This window comes from Dictyostelium discoideum, assembly GCF_000004695.1.
Source record: "Dictyostelium discoideum AX4 chromosome 5 chromosome, whole genome shotgun sequence".
Taxonomy (NCBI): domain Eukaryota; phylum Evosea; class Eumycetozoa; order Dictyosteliales; family Dictyosteliaceae; genus Dictyostelium; species Dictyostelium discoideum.
Genome location: NC_007091.3, coordinates 1,230,446 through 1,253,784, shown reverse-complemented (window position 1 = coordinate 1,253,784; position 23,339 = coordinate 1,230,446). Strand labels below are relative to the sequence as shown.

Below are 23,339 nucleotides of genomic sequence, written 5' to 3'. Positions count from 1 at the left end.
AGACAAGGTAATTCTACAACCGAAGAGTCGGCACCATTATCTAGAGCATTCTTTGATCTCATAATTGGTGATGGATTATTATTATTTTTATTTAATTCCAAACGTTGTTGAGCTTGAACAAATAAACCAAATTTACTAAAGATCAATAAGAATTTTGCACCAAAGTAACGCCACATCAATGGATTATTGTAAATAAAAGTGATGGAAGCATAGAAACCGTGGGAAACACTGAAATAGGTGTGTAAAACATTTGGAACCGTTGGAAATTGATTTAAACCATTTAGAATACGATTAACGATTGCAAATACCCAACAAACCAAAAATACAACGATATAATTTATCAATTTAAATTGATAGGTCATATGTTTATCCTTATTATCAGATACACTACTACGTATTACAGAGTATGTATATTTCGATGTTAATCCAACCAAAATTGCTGATGTTCCCCAAATGAAAAAGAATGGCCCATAAAATAATCCAAATCTATACCCATCATAGTTATCACCAATCCAACACCAACCACCAACTGGTTGAATAATATGTGTTGATAACATAACAATCGTACTAATCAATGGTAATCCATAACAAAGACAAAAATAAAATTTTTCAAATCTTTCTGGTTCTGGTTCTCTTCTTACTATTAAATTATAAATACTAAATGCTATTTTAATTAAAATTAAAATTTTAATATTAATATTAATTTTTTTAATTTTTTTTTTTTTTTTTTTTTATAAGGAAAATAAAAAAATAAAAAAACATACATAACATAAGAGTCCAAAGCCAACATGCTAATGAACCAAAAGTAATTACTATTGCATGAAGATAACAAGGAAAACCAGATTCTGTTTGGTCGGGTTTATACAGTAATGTGATAATTGTTGATATTACATCTTTAAATAGAGAAGTTGCGCAAAATAATGATATAATTTTTGTAATGTGATTACGTAAAAGTTTTAACCTCCAAAATCCAATTAAAACCAAAGAACATCCAATAATCGATGAAAAATCCGCGATTAGCAAGATTGTTCTTTGTGCGATAATATCTGACATAATAGTCATTTTTTAATTCTATATATATTTAAATAATAATAAAAAATTATTATTTAAAAAAAAAAAAAAAAAAAAAAAAAAAAAAAAAAAATTTTCTATACAAAATATATAAAATTTTATATTTATATTTTAATTATTATTTATTTTCGATTTTATTTATTTATTTTTTTAATTTAATTGCAAATTTAATTATTTTTTTTTTTTTTTATTATTATTATATAATTTTTAATAATTATTTAACAATCTTAAAAAAAAAAAAAAAAAAAAAATTTAAAAAAAAAAAAAAAAAAAAAAAACCCCTCTTTTTAAAAATTTTTTTTTTTTTATAAAAAAAATATATTTAAAACTTTTTTTTTTTTTTTCCAAAAATTTAGGGGAAAATTAAAATTTTAAAAAATTATCCCCCCGGGGAAAAAAAAAAAAAAAAAAAAAAAAAAAAAAAAAATTTTTCCCTTAAAAAAAAAAAAAAAAAAAATTTTTTTTTTTAAAAAAAACAATTGATTTAAAATTATTATAATAATAATATAAAATTATAATTTTTAAAAAAAAAAAAAAAAAAAAAAAAAAAGGAAATATCATATAAATATTAAATTCACTCATTATTTATTTGTTATTAACAACACACACACATAAACACACCCTTAAAACACAATAAACCTTTTTTTGATTTTTTTTTTTTTTTTTTTTTTGATTTTTTTTTCTCCTCTCTATCACTAGCACTTGGAAAAGAAAAAATAATTTTTAAATAAAAAAAATACATTTATTTATTTAAAATAATTATTTGTATATAATCACTCTATTTAATCAAATTTTTGTAAAATAAATTAAAAAAATAAAAAAAAACAATAATAATAAACAACCCACTAAAATTACTATATAAAGAGTATACAAATGAGAGATTATTTTTAGACCCACACACTTCTCTCAAATATAAATACACACAAAAATTAACACACACTCAAACACACATTCTCTAACTAAGATTATTTAATCTATTATAAACCATATTTGTATTGTTTTTATTTATTCATTTTATTGTTTGGAAACACACGCATCCATCTTTTTGCCCTAGAGTATTAGGAATTAAACACAATTTTAATATTTTTATTTTTAATTATAATAATAAAAATAATAATAATAATAATAATAATAATAATAAAGATAATAATAATAATAATAATTAAAAAAAAAAAAAAAAAAAAGAGGTGCATGTTATTGTTGTAATTATAAAAACATATATAATCTTTTCAAATTAATTTTAAATGAAAATATCCTTTACTAATATTATTTTCAAATATATAGGAATTAAACAAAAGGAATTAAAAAGGAAAATTAAGAAAAAAAAAATAAATAGGGTCAAAATTAAAATAAAAAAAAAATATAAAAATAAAGTTTTATGAAATCAAATTTGTCTTTTTAAGTGTGTTATTGTTGTTATTGTCCTTACGATTTTTTATTTAAATAAAAAAAAAAAATTATTTATGGGTTGTGTGGTTGTGTGTTGTTCTAAAAAAAAATTTTTTTTTAATATTTGAATACGGAAATTCTAGAATTTAATGTGTTTGTGTGGTTTATTTTATTACCCCAATTTTTATATTTTTTTTTTTTCCTGATTTTGACAAACCCCCCACTTTAATATATATCTTCATTGGAAATTATTTTTTATTGAAAAAAAAAAAAAAAAGTCAACTCAAATTTTAAAAGTTTTAATTTAGTTTCCAAATTAATTTATGTTATTATTATTTTTTAAAAATAAAATTGAACTAAAATAAATATCTACAATTAGTATTAATTATAAAAAAAAAACAAAAAAAAAAAAATTAAAAAAATATTAAAAAAAAAAAAAATTAATTAAATCTTAGTTTGAATAATTGCTCGTTAAAAAATTAAAAATAAAAATAATAAATAAACCCACATTTTTTATTTGTAACATTAAATTATATTTTTTCAAGATCACAACTTTTTTTTATTGTTAATTTCATTATTAATAGATAATAATTTCACAATACTAAATATGGATACTATTAGTAACAATAATAATATTAATAATAATAATAATAATATTAATAATAATAATAATATTTATAATAATAATAATAATAATAATAATACCAATACCAATACTACTAATAATAAAAACACAATGGTAATTTTTAAATGCCAAGATAATGAAAAAGTTATAATTGATTTACCAGGTGAATTTTTAAATGGTAATAATATTATAAATAAACAACCCCTTTTAAAAGAAAAAAACAATTTAGAAAATAATACAATTGAATTTAATCAAGCAGAAAATTTTTTAAATTCAATTTTAAATAAAAATAAAAATGAAGAAAATAATAATAATATTTTTAGTGATGATGATGATAATGATGACTCCGATGAAGATTCAAAACAAAATTCTAAAAATGATACCAACAATATTACTACCCAATCTTCAATCAGTAACAATAATTCAAACTCTTCAAAGAATCAATCAACACAAAATTTAAATTCAAATTTAAAGAAAAAAATAAAGGTAAAATTTTTTATTTAATTTATTTATTTTTTTTTTCAATTTATAAAATATATTAACTTTTTTTTTTTTTAATCATTTAAAATAGAAATTAAAAAGAGAAATTAAATTAAAACAAAAACTTTTAAATAAAACCGTTAAAAAAAGAGAGTTGTCCTTATCAGGTGGTTTAACAAAACCAAATAGTAATAAATCAAGTCCTACTGAATTTAATGGTTCAAACATTCTTTCAAACTCCGCTCCAGTTTTCTTTAAAACTGAAAAACCTTCAAATTCTTTATCACCAATTTCAATTTCAAGTGTTAATAACACAAATAATAATTCAAATAGTAATATTAATATAATTAAAAATAATAATAATAATAATTACAATAACCATGTAAAATTAAATAATGAATCATCAAATTCATCACCAATATCAATGTCACCTAATAACTATTCTTCACCATGCAATATAAGTAGCCCAACAACACCAACATTAATGAAGTCTTACTCTTTTGGAGCACCATGTAAATCAAACAACTCTGATCATTCACCATTAAATCATGGTAATGTATTTAAAAATATAAACTATTCTTCTTCTACCTCTACATCCAAATGGGACTTTAACAGTCCAAGTACAACAAATAAAAAATATGGAAATGGATTAATTCAACTACCCCAAAAGGTATACAAAAATATTCAAACACCACATTCTAATCATTCACCAAATAACCCATATAGTCCATTAATTTCTAAAAATAATCAAAGTCCAAAAGTTTACCAATTCCAAAATAAAAATTATAACCAAATGGTTTATCAACAACAACAACCACCACAACAACCACAACAACAAAGATACCATGTTCCACAACACCTACAACAACAACAACAATATTACAATTACTATTCAAATAATTATGTAAATTGTGGAAGTCAACTAAATACCGCAACAACGAATGAAGATATTTCAAACCAAAGTCAATGGCATCAACAACAACAACAACAACAAACTTATAACTATTATGCACCAAACAATAATCATTTGTCATTTCAACAAATTCCAACACCAACATCCTCAAAAATTTAAATAATATAAAAAAAATAAATTCTTTTTTTTTTTTTTTGTGTTTTTAATATTATTATTATAAATTTATATTATTATTATTATTATTATTATTATTATTATTATAAATTTATATTATTATTATTATTATTATTATTATTATTATTATTTAAATTATTATTATCAAATTCATTTGATTCACTAAATCTATTTGTTTCTTTTTCAAAAGATAAAGGAATTATACCAAGATCACCAGAGAAACGATTCTTTTTAATATCTAAATAACGTTGATTATTTTTAGAATTTTGTAAAATGATAACATTATCAGCTTCTTGAGTAGCTTTAGCAGTACCAAAGATATCATTAATGTTTAGTACTTGATCGATATCTTGTTTTCTTGGATGAATTACTAAAGTGATATGTACATTTTTTTGAGAAGCGAATTTACGAAGTTTTTCAATTGAATCATCCATAATTTCAAATCTTTCAATACCTTTAGCTTGAGAACCCAACATGAATTGTAAATTATCTAAAACTATATGTTCAACATCTTGAACGTAAACAGCATATTCCATAGCGTCTATTACTTTATCAACTTGAGTTGAACCAAAGAATCTAAGGAAATACATTGGCATATTTGAGAAATTGTCTGCTATTTCTTGATAATTTTCAACATGTTTATCTAAATTACAATTTGAAAATTGTGATAACATTTTTCTGGCCAATCTTGGTACTTTTAATTCAAAACTACCCCAAAGTGTTCTAGTACCCTGTGAACAGAAATCCAAAGATAATTGGGATAATACACTTGTTTTACCAATACCAGTTGGACCAGAGAAAATGGTTAACTCTCCCTTTCTATGACCTTTTAAAACTTTATTAAATGAAGGGAACCATTTACTTTGTTTACCAATAACCGATAGAGGATCCTTTAATTCATTATGTATTATTGATCTTACATCACTGAAATCACAAATTTGATCATGTGGTATATTGGCAGCTGTTGATAAAATCGCTTTTAAATCTTTGCCAGCCAATAATGCATCGTTTGCATCTTTTGGACCATTTGGATCATTTTGTTTGGTTGAAACTATAAAAGTACGTTGAATTCCTAATTTCTCTGAGAATTTTGCAGCACCTTCCATACCGGGTACGTCATCGTCCATCCAAAGATAAATCTTTTCAAATCTTTCCAATAGGGGTAATAGAGCAATTGGTAAACTATTTGCACCATTTGGTAATGAAATTGTGGGAATACCAGTTTCTTGATAAACTGCCATTGCATCATATTCACCCTCTGTTAGGATAATCTCCTTTGCATCGGATGGTATTGTATGCCAACCAAAGAATCCCCATTTACCACCTTTTGGTTCAATTCTTTGTAATGATTTCTCTTTGGTTGATCTTAATTTACAACGATGTACTTGAATATTACCTTTTTTATCCAATGTAGTCCATGGGAATGTTATACATTTATGTTCTTGCCATTCATCATTAAAAAAGAATTGTTGACTTGTTACACCAACTTTATAAAATTCTAATACCTCTTTTGATAATCCTCTCTCCCCTTTTTCTTTACCTGTTAATTTCTTTATTACATCTTGATGATTATTTAATTCATTTGAATAATTTAACATCTTTTTTAAATCTGCAATACTAATTGTTGATTCTTCAGTTTCATTATTTGATGTTTTATTTGTTGATGTTGTTGTTGGTGATTTTATTATTGGTTTATGATTTGAATGATCTAATGATAAATCACCTAAATTTACCTTTAAATCAATCCATGAACCTTTACAACCACATCTATGACAGAAGAAAGCAGCTGTTTCTCTTGAAATATATAATTTCCAAAAATTATCAAATTTACCTTTTGTATCATGACATAATGGACACTCTTTAACAATGATTTGTTTACCAATTATTTTATATACTAATTTCTTTCTATCTAAATATGATAACATTGATTCTTCATTTACTTTATAATGTGATGATACAAATGTTGATGAATTATTTTCATTACTATTATTATTATAATTATTATTATTATTATTATTATTATTATTATTATTATTATTATTATTATTATTATTATTATTATTATTAATATTATTATTTTTAAATGTTGTTGTAGATTGTGGTGATGATTTTGAAGATGTTTGTACAGGTGATGATGATGATGTTGTTGGATTATTTTCAAGTTCACCACCAACATAATTGATTTTTAGTGATGGTCCATTGTTATTATCTTTATTATTAACAAAATTATTTAATGGGATATCCAATTTATCTTTATTTTTTATTGTTACTTTTAATTTCTTGTTGGTTACTTTTGGAATTGTGCTAGAGGTTGTTGTTGAAAAATACTGTAATCTAAATATATTTGATGGCAATGACAATCTTTGAATTGTTTTATTCAAATTTCGACATTGTGAAATCATGATTTTTTAATTTTATTTTATTTTTATTTTTTATATTTGGTTTCAAACAACGACCGAAATATTATATGTTGGATAGAAAAAAAAAAAAATTTTAAATTTATTTTTTTTTTTTTTTTTTTTTTTTTTTTTTTTTTTTTACACACCCAATTTTTTTGTCAATTTTTATTATCAATCTTGGTGTGGTTTATTTTGACACCTTTTTGGTTTAAAAGATTTAATTTTATTTATTTTTAATATGAATTTCATATAGATAAATAGATCACTCAAAAGAACACAAAATGATATAAAAAATAATAAAAAAATGAATGTGCCATTCTGTATTTTTTTTTTTTTTTTTTTTTAAAAAAAAAAGTTTATTTTTAGAATTCTATTATCATTCATTTTTTAAAATTCTTTAAAAAAATAAATAAAAAAATGAATGCAACCATTCTGTAATTTTTTTTTTTTTAATTTCTAACTGGGTAACTCCTAAATTACAATAATTAATTTCAAATTAATACTAAGGTTTTTGGAATATTGGCATTTAATTAATATGCAGTATCAAAAATAAAAAAACAAAAACTATAAAACAAAAAAAAAACCTTAAAACAAAGATAAGTTTGTTCCTCCCATTTTTTTGTCATGTTCCTTCCAATAAAACAAAAATTCCCAAATTTTTGATTGGAAATTTCTTTATTTTTTTTTTTTGTTTTGTTTTTTTTATTTGAAAAATTACTGTTTAATAAATTTGACCAAATTAAAAAAAAAAAAAAAAAAAAAAAAAAAAAAAAAATTTATTAGGTGGATATATTATAAAGTAAGAAGCAATGGAAACTATTTATAATGAAAAAATAGTGGTTGGTGATTTCATTTCGTCATCTGAATGTTCAAAGTATCACTTAATTGAAAGTCAAATAAATTCTACACCTTTGAAAGTGTTTTTATCAAATTCAGTAAGTTTTATTTTTTTTTTTAAAAAAAAAAACCATAATCTATTTTTAAAATAAATTTTTTAATAATATTATTTTTTTTAGTCATATTATTCTTATATAAATAGAGAAGAAGCTATAAAATTAGAATTAAAAAGTCATCCATTATTAATAGTATCACATGAAAGTTGTAAAAATCAATTAGGTATTGCTTATATATGTCTTGCAAATGTTGAAATATTAGGAATACAACAACAGTTGTTATTAAGAATTACAAATAATGAAAAATTAAATATGTTTGGAAATGAAATAAAACATGTATTTAATTTAAAAATTCACTCAAAACATTTCACCATAAAAGAAAATCCACAACTTTATAAAAAGGGTTATCAAACTTTTGAAAGGTTATTAAAACAAAATGGTTTAACCAGAAATGATTTGATTTCAATTAAAGATTTAGATAATCTATAAAACAATAATAATAATAATAAAAGAATAATTGTAAAATATGTGTTTGGTTTTTTTTGTTTTTTTTTTTTTTAAATTTTAAATTTATTTTTTTTTAACTAGAGGAAATTGGTAATTATTATTATATTATTATTATTATATATATGTATGTATTTAATTAAATATCTTTAATTATATATTTAATTGATTGAAGAAGGTGTGAATTTGAATTTGGATTTGAATTTTGATGTTCATCCAATTTATTTTTCAAAACGTTTAAAATCTTCTTAGTGACATCAGCCTTACTATTATCGACCACGAATAAACACTCTTTGATCCATTTTAATTTAAGTTCAGTATCAGTATACAAATTGATTGATAATTGTTGAATCAATGATAAAATTATTGTTTGTGGGAATTTATTTGAAGAGAAAACTGTGTATGGATCTAAACATGAACAAAGACTAACTACCATTTGTAGATTTGATGCGTTCAATGCAAAATTAAATGCATCGATATAACTTGTCTCTACTAATGCTTTAAGTTGTGGGTAAGCTGATAATTTTTGATTAATTAATTGTTGTTGTTGTTGTTGAGTTTGTTGTTGTGGTTGTGATTGCTGTTGTTGTTGTTGTTGTTGTTGTTGTTGTGGTGGTGGTTGTGGTTGTGATTGTTGTAGTTGTTGTTGTTGTTGTGGTGGTGTTTGTGGTTGTTGTTGATTATTTAATGGTGAATGAGGTGGTGGTGGGAAAGGATAAAAACCAGTTGGACCATGATGTAAAGGTTGGAATTGTGGTGGCATTTGTGACATTTGTTGTTGTTGTTGTTGTTGTTGATTTTGTTGTTGTTGGTGTTGTTGTTGATTTTGTTGTTGATGATTTTGTTGTTGTTGTTGATTTTGTTGTTGTTGTTGTTTTTTAAATTCTTTTAATAATTGATCTTGTTGTTCAACCAATTGAGTTGTACATTGTTTAATTACTGTATTACCTTCATTTAAAATCTTTTCTAAAGCTAAATGTTGACCTTGAGATGATAAAGTTTGATGTTGAATTGCTTGATTGAAACCATTTTCAAATGTATAGCTTAAATGTTTAAACATGGATTGACAAGATTTTTCAAAGCCTGGTATTAAAATACTTTGGAAATAACTTATGAAAATGGTTTCCATTTGGTTCTTTAACAAACCTTCGAAAATGTCTGAACAAATCAATTGTTTAACGTTTGAAACGATTGCCTCTGATGATGATTTCAAAAGTGTATCAGTTTTAACTGATAATTTCTTTAATTGGTCTTGTGCAATCTTACCAATGGTTTGTTCAACTGTAGTTGGTAAAGTTTTCTCTAAATTTACAAATGTTGCTGCAATCTCTTTCTTTACAATCTTTTCGAGATTACTCTTCATCATGGTTGTAATTGATTGATGAACAATTGTTAAAAGTTTTTCATGTCTTTCCTTCTCCATTGCCTCTCTTTCAATTCTTTCTTTTTCATGTTGTGCAAATTGATTTGCCATTGATCTCTCTAATCTATTAAATAAATTATTTTCCATTTCCATAAATAATTGTTGAATATTATTTGATGTATAATTTGATTGTTGAATTGGTTGTGAATTTGAATTTGAAGTTGTTGTTGCTGCTGTTGTTGTTGTTGGAGATGAAGTTTGTTGTTGTTGTTGTGGTGGTGATAGTGGTGGTGGTGGTAGTACTGGTAATGGTGCATTTGTGTTAATATGATCTTGATTAGTTTCAGTTGGTGAAAAGAAAAATGATGATGGTATATTTGAAGTGGTAGAAGTTGAATTAGCAGTAGTTGGAGGTGACAAGGATGGAGATGTATTTGTTGCAGTTGTCATTGTTGTTGTAGTTATTGGTGCTGGTGCTGTTGTTGACGATGATTGTGATGTTGATGAAGTTGGTACAGAGTTAACATTAGTTGATGATAATGATTTTGATGGTGTTAATTTTGAAGCTGGATTAGTTAAAGGTATAACTAATTGTGGGGCAACAAATGATGGAGTCTTTTTGGTTGGTGTTGTTGTGGTTGGTGTTGTGGCTGATGGAGTTGTTGTGGTTGATGTAGTTGTTGTTGTCGTTGTTGTAGATTTAATTAGTTTAGTTGGTGTTTTTTCTTTTTCTTTTTCTTTCTCTTTTTCTTTGGTATCTAAAGTATTTAATGATTCATTTGAACTTGAAGAGGTGACCTTTGTAGTTGAAGTTTTTGGTTTCACTTTTTTAATACTTGCTGGTGAAGTTGACCCTGATTGATCATCAGTTGTATTAACCAACAATGGTGGAGATAATACTGTAGTTGATGGTGTTGTGGAATTTGTACCATTTGGTGAAGAACTACTTGAAGATGGTGTTGAATTATTACCACTAGTGTTAGTGGCAGCAGCAGCAGTAGTAGTACTATTTGACTCATTCTCTTTTGATTTTGTTTTCTTTTTCAAATTTCTTGCAGCAGAAGGCTCTTTCTTTGGTTTTTCAGAAGTTGTGGTGGTAGTATTATTATTAACTACACCCTTACCACTGACAACATTACCAAATATTGGATCATCAGATGTCGGACTTGATGATAAATCGGGTTCAGGTAATGATAATGGCGGTGGTGATGAAGGGGTGAATGATTTTGGTGTTAATAATATTATCTTATTAATATCATCATCTTCACTACCAATGGTTGCATTTGTACTGCTAGTTGGTGATAAAACACCATTATTTTTATTACCACCAACATTACTACTATTATTATTGTTGTTGTTATTATTATTATTATTATTATTACCATTAATACTATTTAAAGAATCTAAATATAAACCAGATTGTTCGACAACATCATTTTCAAGTGAATTGACAGAGTATTGATCATTTTCAGCATAATAAGTATCTAAAGAAATTGAATGAAGTAAAACTGAATGTGATTGAATTGTACAAGCACTAAATATTGTTTTCTCTTGTTGATGTTGATAAGTTTGTTGTGATTGAGTTGATGATGATAAACTATTGGTACTTGTACTCTTATTTATTATTGGTGTTGATTGAAAACAAAAACTAATAATTGGTTTCTTAAAATCACATTCATTAATATAATCAAAATGTGGATATTCATCACCACCATTATCTTCATTATTATTATTATTATTATTATTACTATTGATATTATTATTATTATCACCATCTAAACTATTTATAGCATCTTTATCATCACTACCATCACCAATAATATCATTTGATTTATCTTTTTTACCAGAGTTTATATGAATTATATATGCTTTTGAACTATTACTATCAGAGATGAATAAAAATGAATCTTTAATTGATAATAATGAACAAATTGAAAATAGATTATTTGAAAAGGTAATCTTTTGAATCACCGAAAATTGTCTATTAAATAAATAAATTTCAGATTGTCTTGTAACACCAACAATTGTATCGAAATTGATATGATTAACAAATAAGAAATCTAAATTATTACCATCACTACCATTAATACTACTATATGTACTCTCTAATTGATAAATATTTGGTTGTTGTTGTTGTTGTTGATTAAAAATACAAATATCACCATTTGCAATTAAAATTGATGATTTTTCAAAAACATTACCACTAGCATTGAATGGTGACTCTTGTACGAACCAACATAAACCAGTTGGAATATTTCCAGTTGTTGGATCCAATATGAATAATGGTGTATCAGGTTGATTTATATTAAAAGCATAAACCAATTTTGAATCATTTGTACAAGTTAATAATGTATCATTTTTAGTTGGATGCCATTTAACAGTTGTATAATAAGATGATGATGATGATGATGATGAACTACCATGTGGTTGTGGTTGTGGTTGTGGTTGTGGTTGTTGTTTAATTTTTGATAATAATTTTGCATTTATAGATTCACCATTATTAACGATTTCATAAATGTAAATACAACCATCAGACATACTACAACATGACAAAATGTTTACATTTTCACTATGAAATTGAATATCTATTACGTCTGGAAACTCTTTTAACAAGATTTTAGTTGCACTTGATTTATCCAATATTCTAACCTTTTCACCCTTTATAATGTAAGATATGAAATATTTATTCACTGATATTAAATTACCAATTAAATTACTACTTGGTCTATTCGGTTGGACCCTTGTAACGGTTTGGGATTCCACTTCCAATTTACTACCCAATGATTTCTTTGAATTTATATTTATATTTTTCCCATATAAATTTAATCCTAAATGAAGGCCCCTCCCTTAAAAAAAAAAAAAAGAAAGGAAAAAAAAAAAAAGGAATATTTGTATTAATATTTGAAATTACATTTAATTTTTAAACCTTTTTTTTTTTTTTTTTTTTTTTTTTTATATATATTATTAATATTAATAAAAACTTACGCAGAATTCTTATTATTTAGATTACCAATTGAATTTTTTATTGATTTATCAGATGAGTGAAGATTGATATTTACATTATTTGATGATGTTGATGGTGATATTGTTGGTGAAGCACTTCTCATTTCTCCTGTTAAAAATGACAATATGTTTGGTTGTTGTGGTAGTGGTGGTTGTTGTTGTTGTTGTTGTTGTTGTTGTAATGGGTCTTGTGTTGGTATAGAACCCATTGAACCACTTAAATTTTGAAAGAATCTTAAAACACTATTATTGTTATTCTCTTCTTGTTGTTGATGTTGAGTTTGTAACTCTTGTTCTTGTTGCTTTTCTAACTCTTCATGACTCATAAAGAGTTTTCTCTGTGAATTGGTTGTATGATGATTATGTCAAATGATTAAATTTTTTTTTTTTTTTTTTTTTTTTTTTTTAAAAAATTTATTAATTTATTAATTATTTTTATTATCAATATTTTTAATTATTTTAATAAATAATAATAATAATAATAATAATAATAATAATAATAATAATAATAATAATAATAATAATAATAATAATAATAATAATAATAATAATAATAAAAACTTACATTGTTCATTTTTTTCTTTTCTTTATTATTGCTTTGTGAAGATAAAAAAATTAATATAAACAAAAAATTTTGAAAATTTTTGATAAAATAAAAAAAAAAAAAATTAAAAAAAAAAAATTGAAAAAAAAATTGAAAATAAAATAAAATTAATAAAAAAAAAAAAAAAGGTGACTGGGGTACCCCGATCAGAAAATGGTTATTTATAATAATTTAAAAATAAAAACAAAAATAAAAATAACTTTTTAAAATCTTAATTATTTTAATTTTAATTTTTTTTTTTTTTTTTTTTTTTTTTAAAAATCTTTATTTATATTTTTTAATAATCCATTTGTGGTGGCATTTGTGGCATTGGAGTATCTTTTTTAATTTCAACTACCATAGCTTCAGTGGTAGTCATTAATGAAGCGACAGAAGCAGCATCGATTAAAGCGGTACGAACAACTTTAGTTGGATCGATGATACCAGCTTGAATCATATTTTCATAAACACCTTTTTGAGCATTGTAACCATATTCGAAATCACGTTTTGATAAGAGACGACCAATGACAACAGAACCTTCGACACCGGCATTATTTGCGATTGTTTTACATGGGATTAAAAGGGCATCTCTAACGATCTTTACACCAATGGTTTGATCAAAGTTATCCATTTTAATTTTCTTGAGTGCTAAAGTAGAGTAGAGGAGTGCTGTGCCACCACCTGGAACAATACCTTCTTCGACGGCAGCCTTTGTGGCGTTGAGGGCATCGGTGATACGATCCTTCTTTTCGCCAACTTCAACCTCTGAAGCTCCACCGACACGAATAACAGCAACACCACCACCAATCTTTGCCAAACGAGTTTCGAGTTGAGTCTTGTCATAATCAGAGGTTGTACGAGTGAGTGATTCACGAATTAATTCGACACGTTCTTGAATTGCTGCTTTGTCACCGGCACCATCTAAAATGATGGTACTATCACTATCGATGGTGATCTTCTTTGCACTACCCAACATTGTGATATCAACATCCTCAAGTCTAACACCTAATTCTTCACTAATAACTTGAGCACCACTAATAACTGCAATATCTTGTAAGTTTACTCTCTTGAGATCACCAAAACCTGGTGCTTTAACTGCACAAACTTGTAAACCTCTCATCTTATTGAAAATTAATGCTGATAATGCATCACCTTCAATATTATCTGCAATGATAACTAATTTCTTATGTTTACTATGAACTAACTCTAAAATTGGTACTAATTGTTGAACATTTGAAATTTTACCATCAACAACTAAAATTACTGGATCATCAAATTCCTTTTTTTTTAAAAAAAATAAAAAATATATTAATAAATATTTATTTATTTATTTATTTATTTAATTATTTATTTATTTTATTTATTTATTTTATTTATTTATTTTATTACTTACACATTTTTGTTCTTTAGCATCATTAATAAAATAACGTGAAATGAAACCTTGATCAAATTTCATACCTTCAATAATTTCTAACTCATCTTTTAAAGTTTTACCATCTTGAACAGTGATGACACCTTCTTTACCAATCTTTTCCATTGCATTAGCAATGAGGTTACCAATAACTTTATCACCATTTGCAGAGATGGTTGCAACTTGTGAGATTTCTTCAGTTGATGAAATTGGACGTGAAATGGTTTTAAGTTCACCAACAACTTTTTCAACTGCAAAATTAATACCTCTCCAAAGATCCATTGGATTCATACCTGCAGCAACTGCTTTACAACCTTCTGCAAAAATTGCTCTTGTTAAAATGGTTGCTGTTGTTGTACCATCACCTGATTGATCATTTTGACTTTTTTTTAAAAAGAAAAAGAAAAAAAAAAAAAAAAAAAAAAAAAAAAGTTAATAAAATTGAATTGAAATTTTTAAAGTATAAAAGTATAAAGAGATAGATATGTAAGAAGTGTTGAGTGTTGTATTAGTGGGTGTGGGTGGGTGTGGTTAAAATATGAAATTATTTTTTTTTTTTTTTTTTTTTTTTTTTATTTTTTTTTTTTTTTTTTTATTATTATTATTATGACACACATACCTTGAAGCAACACCTTTAACTAATTGAGCACCTAAATTAATGTGACGATCAGCAAATTCAATATGTTTAGCGACAGTAACACCATCTTTAGTAATTTTTGGTTGACCAAATGGTTGATCGAGGATTACATTTCTACCTTTTGGACCTAATGTAACTTCAACGGCTGCTGCTAATTGTTCAACACCACGTAACATTAATGCACGGCATTCTGCACCAAATTTAATATCTTTACCAGTTGAATAATTTCTTAATCCAAATTTGGTTGATTTGTTTGCAATTTGTCTAAACATTTTGTTTTTTTCGATTCAAACAAAAAAAAAAAAAAAAAATAATTTAAAAAATTAATTTGATTGCCGAGAAATGAATGAAAATAAAAATTAATAAAAAAAAAATAAAAAATAAAATTTGTGTTTTTCAAAAAAAAAAAAAAAAAAAAAAAAAAAAAAAAAAAAAATGAAAAATAAAAAAAAAAAATTAAAAAATAATAACTTTTTTTCTGATACGAAATGATTTGTTCGCCCCTCCCCAATTTTGGAATTGGAAATTTAATTAATTAAAAATTTTAATTGGATATTTTCTATTTTAACAACAATTTTTTATTTTTATTTTTAGTTTTTTTATTTTTAGATTTTTTTTTTTTTTTTTTTTTTATTATTATTTATTTTATTATTATTATTATTTTTATTATTTTTATTATTATTATTATTATTATTATTATTATTATTATTATTATTATTATTATTATTATTATTATTTTAAACATTTAATAATGGAGGTGGTGGTTGAGATAAAAGTTCACTTGAAACACTCCAAATACAAACTGATTTATCAAAACTAGCAGTCCAAAATTCCCAACGCATTTTTCTATTATTATAAGTTAAGATTGCATCAATGACAGCATCGGTATGGTAATCATCAAGAGAACCCAATAATTCGAAAGAATTTGAATCCCAAATTCTAATTGAAGAATCTCTACTACAACTCCAAACCGATTTTGAAATTGATTTCAAAGTATTAATCAAAAGTAAATCTGGATGTGAAACAGTTTGAACTATACTATAATCATCGAATGGATCTATAACAAATATTAATTTATCCTCAGAGCCTGCCCAAACCTTACCCTTATCCATATACTTGTGAAAGGTTAAACATGTAATATTTCTCTTTGCTGGTGTACTCAACTTTCTAATCTCTTCACCAGTTGTCTTGTCAAAAATAATAATTTGTCCACCTGTTGCACCAACCCAAACTTGATTACTTTCTCCAAATATCTCTGTAATACTAACTATAAATTGTCCTGGAATTGAAATAGTTTGTACAATTTCTAATGTCTAAAAAAAATAAAAAAACATAAATTAATAAATAAAACACAAATAATTAATAAAATAAAATAAATATATATATATTTACATTTGAAGAAAAGATTGTTATTTTTTGATCAGTACCAGCCCAAATTCTATATTCACCATGTGAATAAACTGGTGTTAAAGAAACATGAAAACCTGGAAACTCCTTAACCAAATTACCAGCTTTATTCCAAAGACTAACAGATTGACTTGAAGCGATCCAAGCATGATCTCTAACCGATGTCATTGTATGAATTCTACCAAGATTTGAATCCCATTCTCTTTCTGTAACATAATTATCTGCATTGAATACTTTTATTATACCTGCTGAATCTGCTGTCCAAATTGATTTACTTTCACCATCTTCAATAATTGAAATACCTTGACATGTCTTTTTATTACCTACAATTTTATTAATAAATGATACTTTCTATAATAAATAAATAATAATTAGTATTGAATATTGAGTTTAAACTATTTGCTTAATATTCTTACCATTTCACCTTTTGTAATTGTAGCATTTAAATTATTAAATACATGTTCTTGTTCTTCAATTAAAAGTGTAACAATTAATTTAATTTTACCAGCACCTGCCATTAATTCCATCATATCAGTTGTGCTAACAGCTTTACCACCTTTCCATAACAAATTTGGTCCCTAAAAAAAAAAAAAAAAAAAAAAAAAAAAAAAAAAAAAAAAAAAATACATTAATTTCTTTATACCTAAATATAGATATGTAATCATTGATTGATGATTGATGATTGATGATTGATGATTGATAATTGATGATTGTGATTGTATTTATTAATTTTTTACCCAAACTAAACCTAAATTTTCTTCAGACATTTTATTTGTAGTTGAATTAACAGCTATTCTACCTAAGAACCAAATTAATTGTTTTAACATTTCTCTATTTTCAGGACGAAGTGATGAGACTAATTCACGTAATTTTTGAATTTGACCTAAACGATCTAAAGTTAAAAGTGAGATGAAATGGTCATACTGATCAGATTGTAATAAACAGTCTGGTAATTCTCTAAAGTATATTTTCATGAGATCTGCTAAATCCACTGGATCAACTTTTGATGCATCGTAATCTATATTCTCCCCTTTATCCAACTGCATTTGTAATTGTTTTACCTTGTCTTTAGTACCTGCAATACGAAAGATACCCTCGATACCAAGTCCATGTTGAATAATATATTTAAATCCATTGTGAAGGAATAATGGGATATTGACCTCCTCTACTGTACTATTGTTATTGTTGGTTGCTGATGATGATGAATTTAATGATGTTGTTTTACTCTTTTGATTCATTACCACATCTAATAATGGTGCTCCAAATATTTTACCAACTGATCCTAATCCACCATAAATACTTGCTCTATTATTATTATTACTCATGATTAATTAAATATTTTTTTTTTTTTCTAAAAAATCTTTTTTTTTTTTTTTTTTTTCTTAACAAAAAAAAAAATATAGAAAAAATATTTTATTTATATTATACAATTATTTGTGTGTGAATGTTTTGTGTGTGTTTAAATATTTGTGGGGTGGTAGTGGTGTGTGGGTGGTTGGGTGGATTTTATTGTACAAGATTAATTTAATTTATTATTATTTTAAAAATATTGTTATTCTTGATTAAAAAAAAATAAAAAAATATAAAAATAAAAAAAATAAAAAAAAAAAATACAGCGTGAAAAATTTTTGATAGGAAAAAAAAAAAAAATTTTGGAAAAAAAAAAAAAATAAAAAAAATCAAAAAAAAAAAAAAAAAAAAAAAAAAAAAAAAAAAAAAAAAATTTCATTAGTCCCCAAACAGCCAAATTTAATTGTTTAAACATTATTATTTTTTTTATTTTATTTTATTTTTTTTTTTTTTTTATTATAGAGAATTGTTTATTTTAAAATCTTTAATCTTTAATTTATTTACAATACATTCAAATAAAAAAAAAAATTTGGATATTTTTTTTGATTTCTTTTTTTTTTTTAAAATTTTTTGATTTTTTTTTTTTTTTTTTCCTAAAAAAAAATAAAAATAAAAATTGAGAATACTTTTTCTAATCATAGAGAGAGAAGATTAAATTATTTAAATTAAAACTATTATTATTATTATTTTTATTTATTTATTAAAAATTAATTGGCAGCATTATTTTCAAATAAAGTACTTTCTGAACGAACTGATCTATCATAGTCTGCTTTTTTCTTTTGAGAGATTGATCTTTTTAATTGGTATTTGGCTTCTCTTAAACGATTACCTTCAGGAATTTCAATACCAAATTGTTTTTGAATTAATGGATTTTGCCATTGAGCCATCATAGCATTACCAACGAGTTTACGTAAACCTTCCAATTGGATATACTTTCTCCAACCACTGAAATGGAATGGTAAACCATAGATGATGATAGTTTCTTTTGGTGAATCACCATCCTTTAAATTTCCAAGGATTTGACGTAACAATGTTTTGGATTGAATTTTTTTCTTACCCTTTTCATTATTTAAACTAAGGGTTCCTTCAATAACTTGTACCATATGATCATCGTCTACAATGAATTGATTCACTGTATCCTCTTCACTATATTCACTAAATTCACCTTCCTCATCATCATCGCTATTATATTCATCACCATTAAAACTTAAATTATTTAATTGATCAATTGGTGCTGCTGATTTACCTCCATTATCACTACTTCTTCTATAATCCCTTTCGATCTCTTCTTCTTCTTCATCATAATTATATTCACCATCATAATCTTCATCATCATCATATTCTTCATAATCTTCATTTAAATCTTCACTACCCATTTCACTTTCAAAATCTTCCAATACTTTTTCTTTAACATCATCAACAATCATTGCAATACTCAATGATGCAGATAATCTAACATTTTGTGATGATGATTTTGATAATTCAATTAATCTTGGTAAAACCCTAAAAAAAAAATAATAATAATAATAATTTTTAGTATTTGAAAATAATAAATAATAATAATAATAATAATAATAATAATAATAATAATAATAATAATAATAATAATAATAATAATAATAATAATAATAATAATAATAATAATATAACTAATAAATATATTATTTAAAATATTTACATTTTATAATTTGTCATTTCTTGAGGATTAACTCTTGTTAATAATAATAACCAAGCTGATAATAATTTATCTTGAATATTTTTTTTTTTTTGTGTATATAATAAATCTTGGAATAAGGAAATTGTATGTTTATAAGAGTCACGATCAGTACAACAATAGAAACATGACTGAGATAGCGCATAGATTGCAGCCATTAATTCATTATCTTTAATGTGAGCTTCACCATCGGTTATAATTGAAGAGAGTGTGGTTTTAATATAACGGTAGAATTCATTATTTTCTCCAGTCTTTAAGCATACTAAACCAATACATTTACCAAGTTCTTCGGGTTTATCCAATTTGCCAGAGACACCATTTGTAAAGAGTTGGCATAAAGCTTCGAGAATATCTTTGCTAACTTGTTCTTCTCTTTCAGATTGATATGTAAGAATATAATTTAAATTATTGATTGCATTTGATACAATACTTGTTTTCTTTTCTTTTAATAATGGTAAAAAGTAATTAAATTCTCTATCTTTTTCATTTAGTGCTTTATGGACTGCAACTGTTGATCTATGACTGGTTTTCTTTTTTTCTCCTATAATATAATAATATAAAAAAAAAAAAAAAAAAAAAAAAGTTAATATGTGTAAGTTATTTTTTTTTTTTTTTTTATTAATATAATTTATTATGCAGTTTAAATATGTGAAGGTGTGTGGTGAAATTATTCAGTTGAGTTTTTTATATTATAAAATATAAATAAATTTATATGGTGGTGCGAGCGTGTGAGTGTGTATTTTGTTTTGTTGAGAGAGTAATGTTTAGTTATTTATTTTTATATCAAGATATTTACTTATATTCATTTTTTAAAAATTTTATTATTTAGGAGTTGTGTGTATTTGTAATTAAAATATGTGTTATATGTATATGTTTTATTAAATAAAAAAAAAAAATTTTTTTTTTTTTTTTTTTTTTTTTTTTTTTTTTATTAAAAATTTTTTTCTTTAAATTTTTTTAAAAAAAAATTTTAATTTTATTTTTTATTTTTTTTATTTTATTTTTATTTTTAATTTCTCACATCCAAAAAGGAAACAATGTTATGTTTCGTTTTTTTTTCTCATCTAGAAGAACAAAAATTTGCTTACAATATTTAATTATTAATTTAATTTTATTTTTTATTTATTAATAATTAAAAAATTAAAAAAAAAAAAAAAAAAAAAAAAAAAAATAAAATAAAATAAAATAAAATAAATAGAGAATTCCCAAATTTATTTTAATTTTTTAAAAAAAAAATAAAAAAAAGGGATATGAATAATTAAAAATCATGGGCATAATAATCCCCTGCTTTAATTCAAAAAATAAAAAGGTTTTTTTTTTTTTTTTTTTTATATTTATATTTTTATTTTTATTTTTATTTTTATTTTTATTTTTTTTATAATTTTGGTATAATTTTTTTTTTTTTTTTTTTTTTTTTTTTTTTTTCTTTATATAAAATAAATAAAAGAGATAAAAATTGTATGTTCACAAAACCCACTACAATTTTTTTTTTTTTTTTTTTTTTTTTTTTTTTTATATATATTTTTTTTATAACTATTTTATGTATTTGTGTAGCGTGAGTGTGGTGTTAAATATAATAATATTATTGTTTTTAAAAATGTTTACCATAAAAAAGTGAAATTATGATAACAACATTTCAATAATTTGTCACGCCAAAATAGTGTTTCATTATTTTTTTATTTTTTTAATTTAAAATTTTATTTTATTTTATTTTTTTTTTAAATCTATTTGAAAACTAATAAAAGATAGGGTTTTATAAAAAAAAAAAAAAAAAAAAAAAAAAAAAAAAAAAATAAAAATAAAAAAAAAAAAACCTTTTTACAATTAATTTTTCTTCTTTATTTTTTTTTTTTTTTTAAACTATCACTAATTTTCAAAGTACAAATAAATAAATAAAAAAATAAATAAAAAATAAATAAATAAAAAAATAAAAAAATAAAAAAAAAAAAAATAAAAAAAAAAAAAAAATAAATAAATAAATAAATAAATAAATAAAGAAAATAAAAATAAAAAAATGGAATTATTAAAAACATTAAGGGCATCCTCACCAGTTTTTCCAAATGACTCAAGTGTAATAAAAGCAGTATCAATGACAGATACAATAGATCTTGCATTAAAAGTAATGTATATGTATATAAATTTTAAATATATATATATATATATATATATATATATATATATATATATATATATATATATATATATTAATTAATATTTATTAATTTTTTTTATTTTTTATTTTTTTATTTTTATTTTATTAAATATTATTTATTGCTAGCAATTAATTTCAAATAATATTTTATCTGCTCCTGTTTATAACCCAAATGAAAAGAAATATTATTGTTTCTTTTCAATGTTAGATTTAATTAAAGAGATTGTTACAACATCAACAACTCAACATTGGGAACAAGAAGGTGATATCAATACTGTTTTATTGGATCTTCAAGATAGAAAATTATTTAAAAAAAGTATAGTGGCTGATATTTGTGATTCATCAAAAAGAGATCCTTTCATTGTAGTCGATAGTGAAACTATGTTGGATAATGTCGCTGGTTTAATGGTTAAAAATAATATTAGAAGAGTTGCCGTATTAAATCAAAAAGGTGAACTTTGTAATATAATTACAAATGTATCGTATAAATTTATCACCATAAATATTTTTATTTTTATTTTTATTTTTTTTATTAATTATATATTTTTTTTTTTTTTTTTTTTTTTTAAAAAAAGTCAAGAATTATTGAATGTATATCTCATTTATTTGCAATGGATAAAGAATTAGAAAAATTAGGTAAAATGACAATTAAAGAGATGAAAATTGGTACAAGTGATGTAGTTTCAATTTCAAGCGATAAAAAAGCATGGGATGCATTCAAATTAATTTCAAAAATGGGTGTTAGTGGTGTTGGTGTTACAGATTCACAAGGTAAATTAATTGGCGCTATTGGTGATAGTGATTTAAAGTTAATTAAACCAAAATTCCAATACCTTCAATTATTACATTTACCTGTATCTGAATATTTACAAGCTTTAAAAAAAGTCACTGTATGTTTTTATTAATACGTAGAATATAGAATATTATTTTATTTAATTTTATTTATTTATTTATTTATTTATTTTAAAATTTTAATAATATTAATTTTTTATTTTTTATTTTTTTTATTTTTTTTATTTTTTCAGGATAATAATTATATTTTTTGTAAACCAAGTGATACATTTAAAAGTGTTGTTGAAAATGTTTCTGAAAAAAAAGCACATAGAGTATTTGTTGTAAATGATGATCATCATCCAATTGGTGTTGTTTCTTTACAAGATATTTTAGAACAAATCGTTATTCATCATAAAAAATAAATAAAATTAAAATAAAAAATAAAAATTGTTTAGAAAAAAAAAAAAAAAATTGTATTTCCAATAAAGATAAAGAGA

At 23.2% G+C, this 23,339-nt stretch overlaps 9 protein-coding genes across 9 annotated transcripts in view; 3 read left to right on the top strand and 6 right to left on the bottom strand.

The window, feature by feature from the left end:
* The window catches only part of carB (G-protein-coupled receptor), a gene marked incomplete at both ends in the record, with an annotated part of 1,228 nt that extends 166 nt beyond the window's left edge, over positions 1-1,062 (bottom strand). Inside the window, 2 exons of the mRNA XM_631753.1 lie at positions 1-664; positions 765-1,062. The exon at positions 1-664 is cut by the window's left edge and continues 166 nt beyond it. Coding sequence (XP_636845.1) covers positions 1-664; positions 765-1,062 — 962 coding nt within the window. The remainder of the gene's footprint in view (positions 665-764) is intronic.
* A 2,005-nt stretch (positions 1,063-3,067) lies between these two features.
* Positions 3,068-4,637, top strand: DDB_G0288211 (hypothetical protein; the record flags this gene model as incomplete). The annotated part of the gene is made up of 2 exons (XM_631751.1): positions 3,068-3,571; positions 3,657-4,637. The coding sequence occupies 2 exons, from the start codon at positions 3,068-3,070 to the stop codon at positions 4,635-4,637; spliced, it is 1,485 nt and encodes a 494-aa protein (XP_636843.1).
* A 98-nt stretch (positions 4,638-4,735) lies between these two features.
* On the bottom strand, positions 4,736-7,054 carry DDB_G0288209 (T7-like mitochondrial DNA helicase; the record flags this gene model as incomplete). The annotated part of the gene is made up of 1 exon (XM_631750.1): positions 4,736-7,054. The coding sequence occupies one exon, from the start codon at positions 7,052-7,054 to the stop codon at positions 4,736-4,738; it is 2,319 nt and encodes a 772-aa protein (XP_636842.1).
* Positions 7,055-7,860: 806 nt separating this feature from the next.
* DDB_G0288207 (hypothetical protein) lies at positions 7,861-8,433 on the top strand (the record flags this gene model as incomplete). Its single annotated transcript, XM_631749.1, has 2 exons — positions 7,861-7,986; positions 8,068-8,433. 2 exons carry the CDS (start codon positions 7,861-7,863, stop codon positions 8,431-8,433), a joined length of 492 nt encoding a protein of 163 aa, XP_636841.1.
* Positions 8,434-8,587: 154 nt separating this feature from the next.
* On the bottom strand, positions 8,588-13,388 carry DDB_G0288241 (hypothetical protein; the record flags this gene model as incomplete). Its single annotated transcript, XM_631748.1, has 3 exons — positions 8,588-12,653; positions 12,797-13,152; positions 13,380-13,388. 3 exons carry the CDS (start codon positions 13,386-13,388, stop codon positions 8,588-8,590), a joined length of 4,431 nt encoding a protein of 1,476 aa, XP_636840.1.
* Positions 13,389-13,695: 307 nt separating this feature from the next.
* Positions 13,696-15,717, bottom strand: hspA (chaperonin 60; the record flags this gene model as incomplete). The annotated part of the gene is made up of 3 exons (XM_631747.1): positions 13,696-14,676; positions 14,791-15,190; positions 15,428-15,717. The coding sequence occupies 3 exons, from the start codon at positions 15,715-15,717 to the stop codon at positions 13,696-13,698; spliced, it is 1,671 nt and encodes a 556-aa protein (XP_636839.1).
* Positions 15,718-16,182: 465 nt separating this feature from the next.
* On the bottom strand, positions 16,183-18,177 carry gacX (RhoGAP domain-containing protein; the record flags this gene model as incomplete). Its single annotated transcript, XM_631746.1, has 4 exons — positions 16,183-16,758; positions 16,838-17,203; positions 17,269-17,430; positions 17,590-18,177. The coding sequence occupies 4 exons, from the start codon at positions 18,175-18,177 to the stop codon at positions 16,183-16,185; spliced, it is 1,692 nt and encodes a 563-aa protein (XP_636838.1).
* Positions 18,178-18,909: 732 nt separating this feature from the next.
* DDB_G0288203 (hypothetical protein) lies at positions 18,910-20,722 on the bottom strand (the record flags this gene model as incomplete). Its single annotated transcript, XM_631745.1, has 3 exons — positions 18,910-19,705; positions 19,881-20,457; positions 20,713-20,722. The coding sequence occupies 3 exons, from the start codon at positions 20,720-20,722 to the stop codon at positions 18,910-18,912; spliced, it is 1,383 nt and encodes a 460-aa protein (XP_636837.1).
* Positions 20,723-21,930: 1,208 nt separating this feature from the next.
* Positions 21,931-23,264, top strand: DDB_G0288201 (hypothetical protein; the record flags this gene model as incomplete). Its single annotated transcript, XM_631744.1, has 4 exons — positions 21,931-22,035; positions 22,195-22,545; positions 22,644-22,958; positions 23,094-23,264. 4 exons carry the CDS (start codon positions 21,931-21,933, stop codon positions 23,262-23,264), a joined length of 942 nt encoding a protein of 313 aa, XP_636836.1.
* Positions 23,265-23,339: the final 75 nt, after the last annotated feature.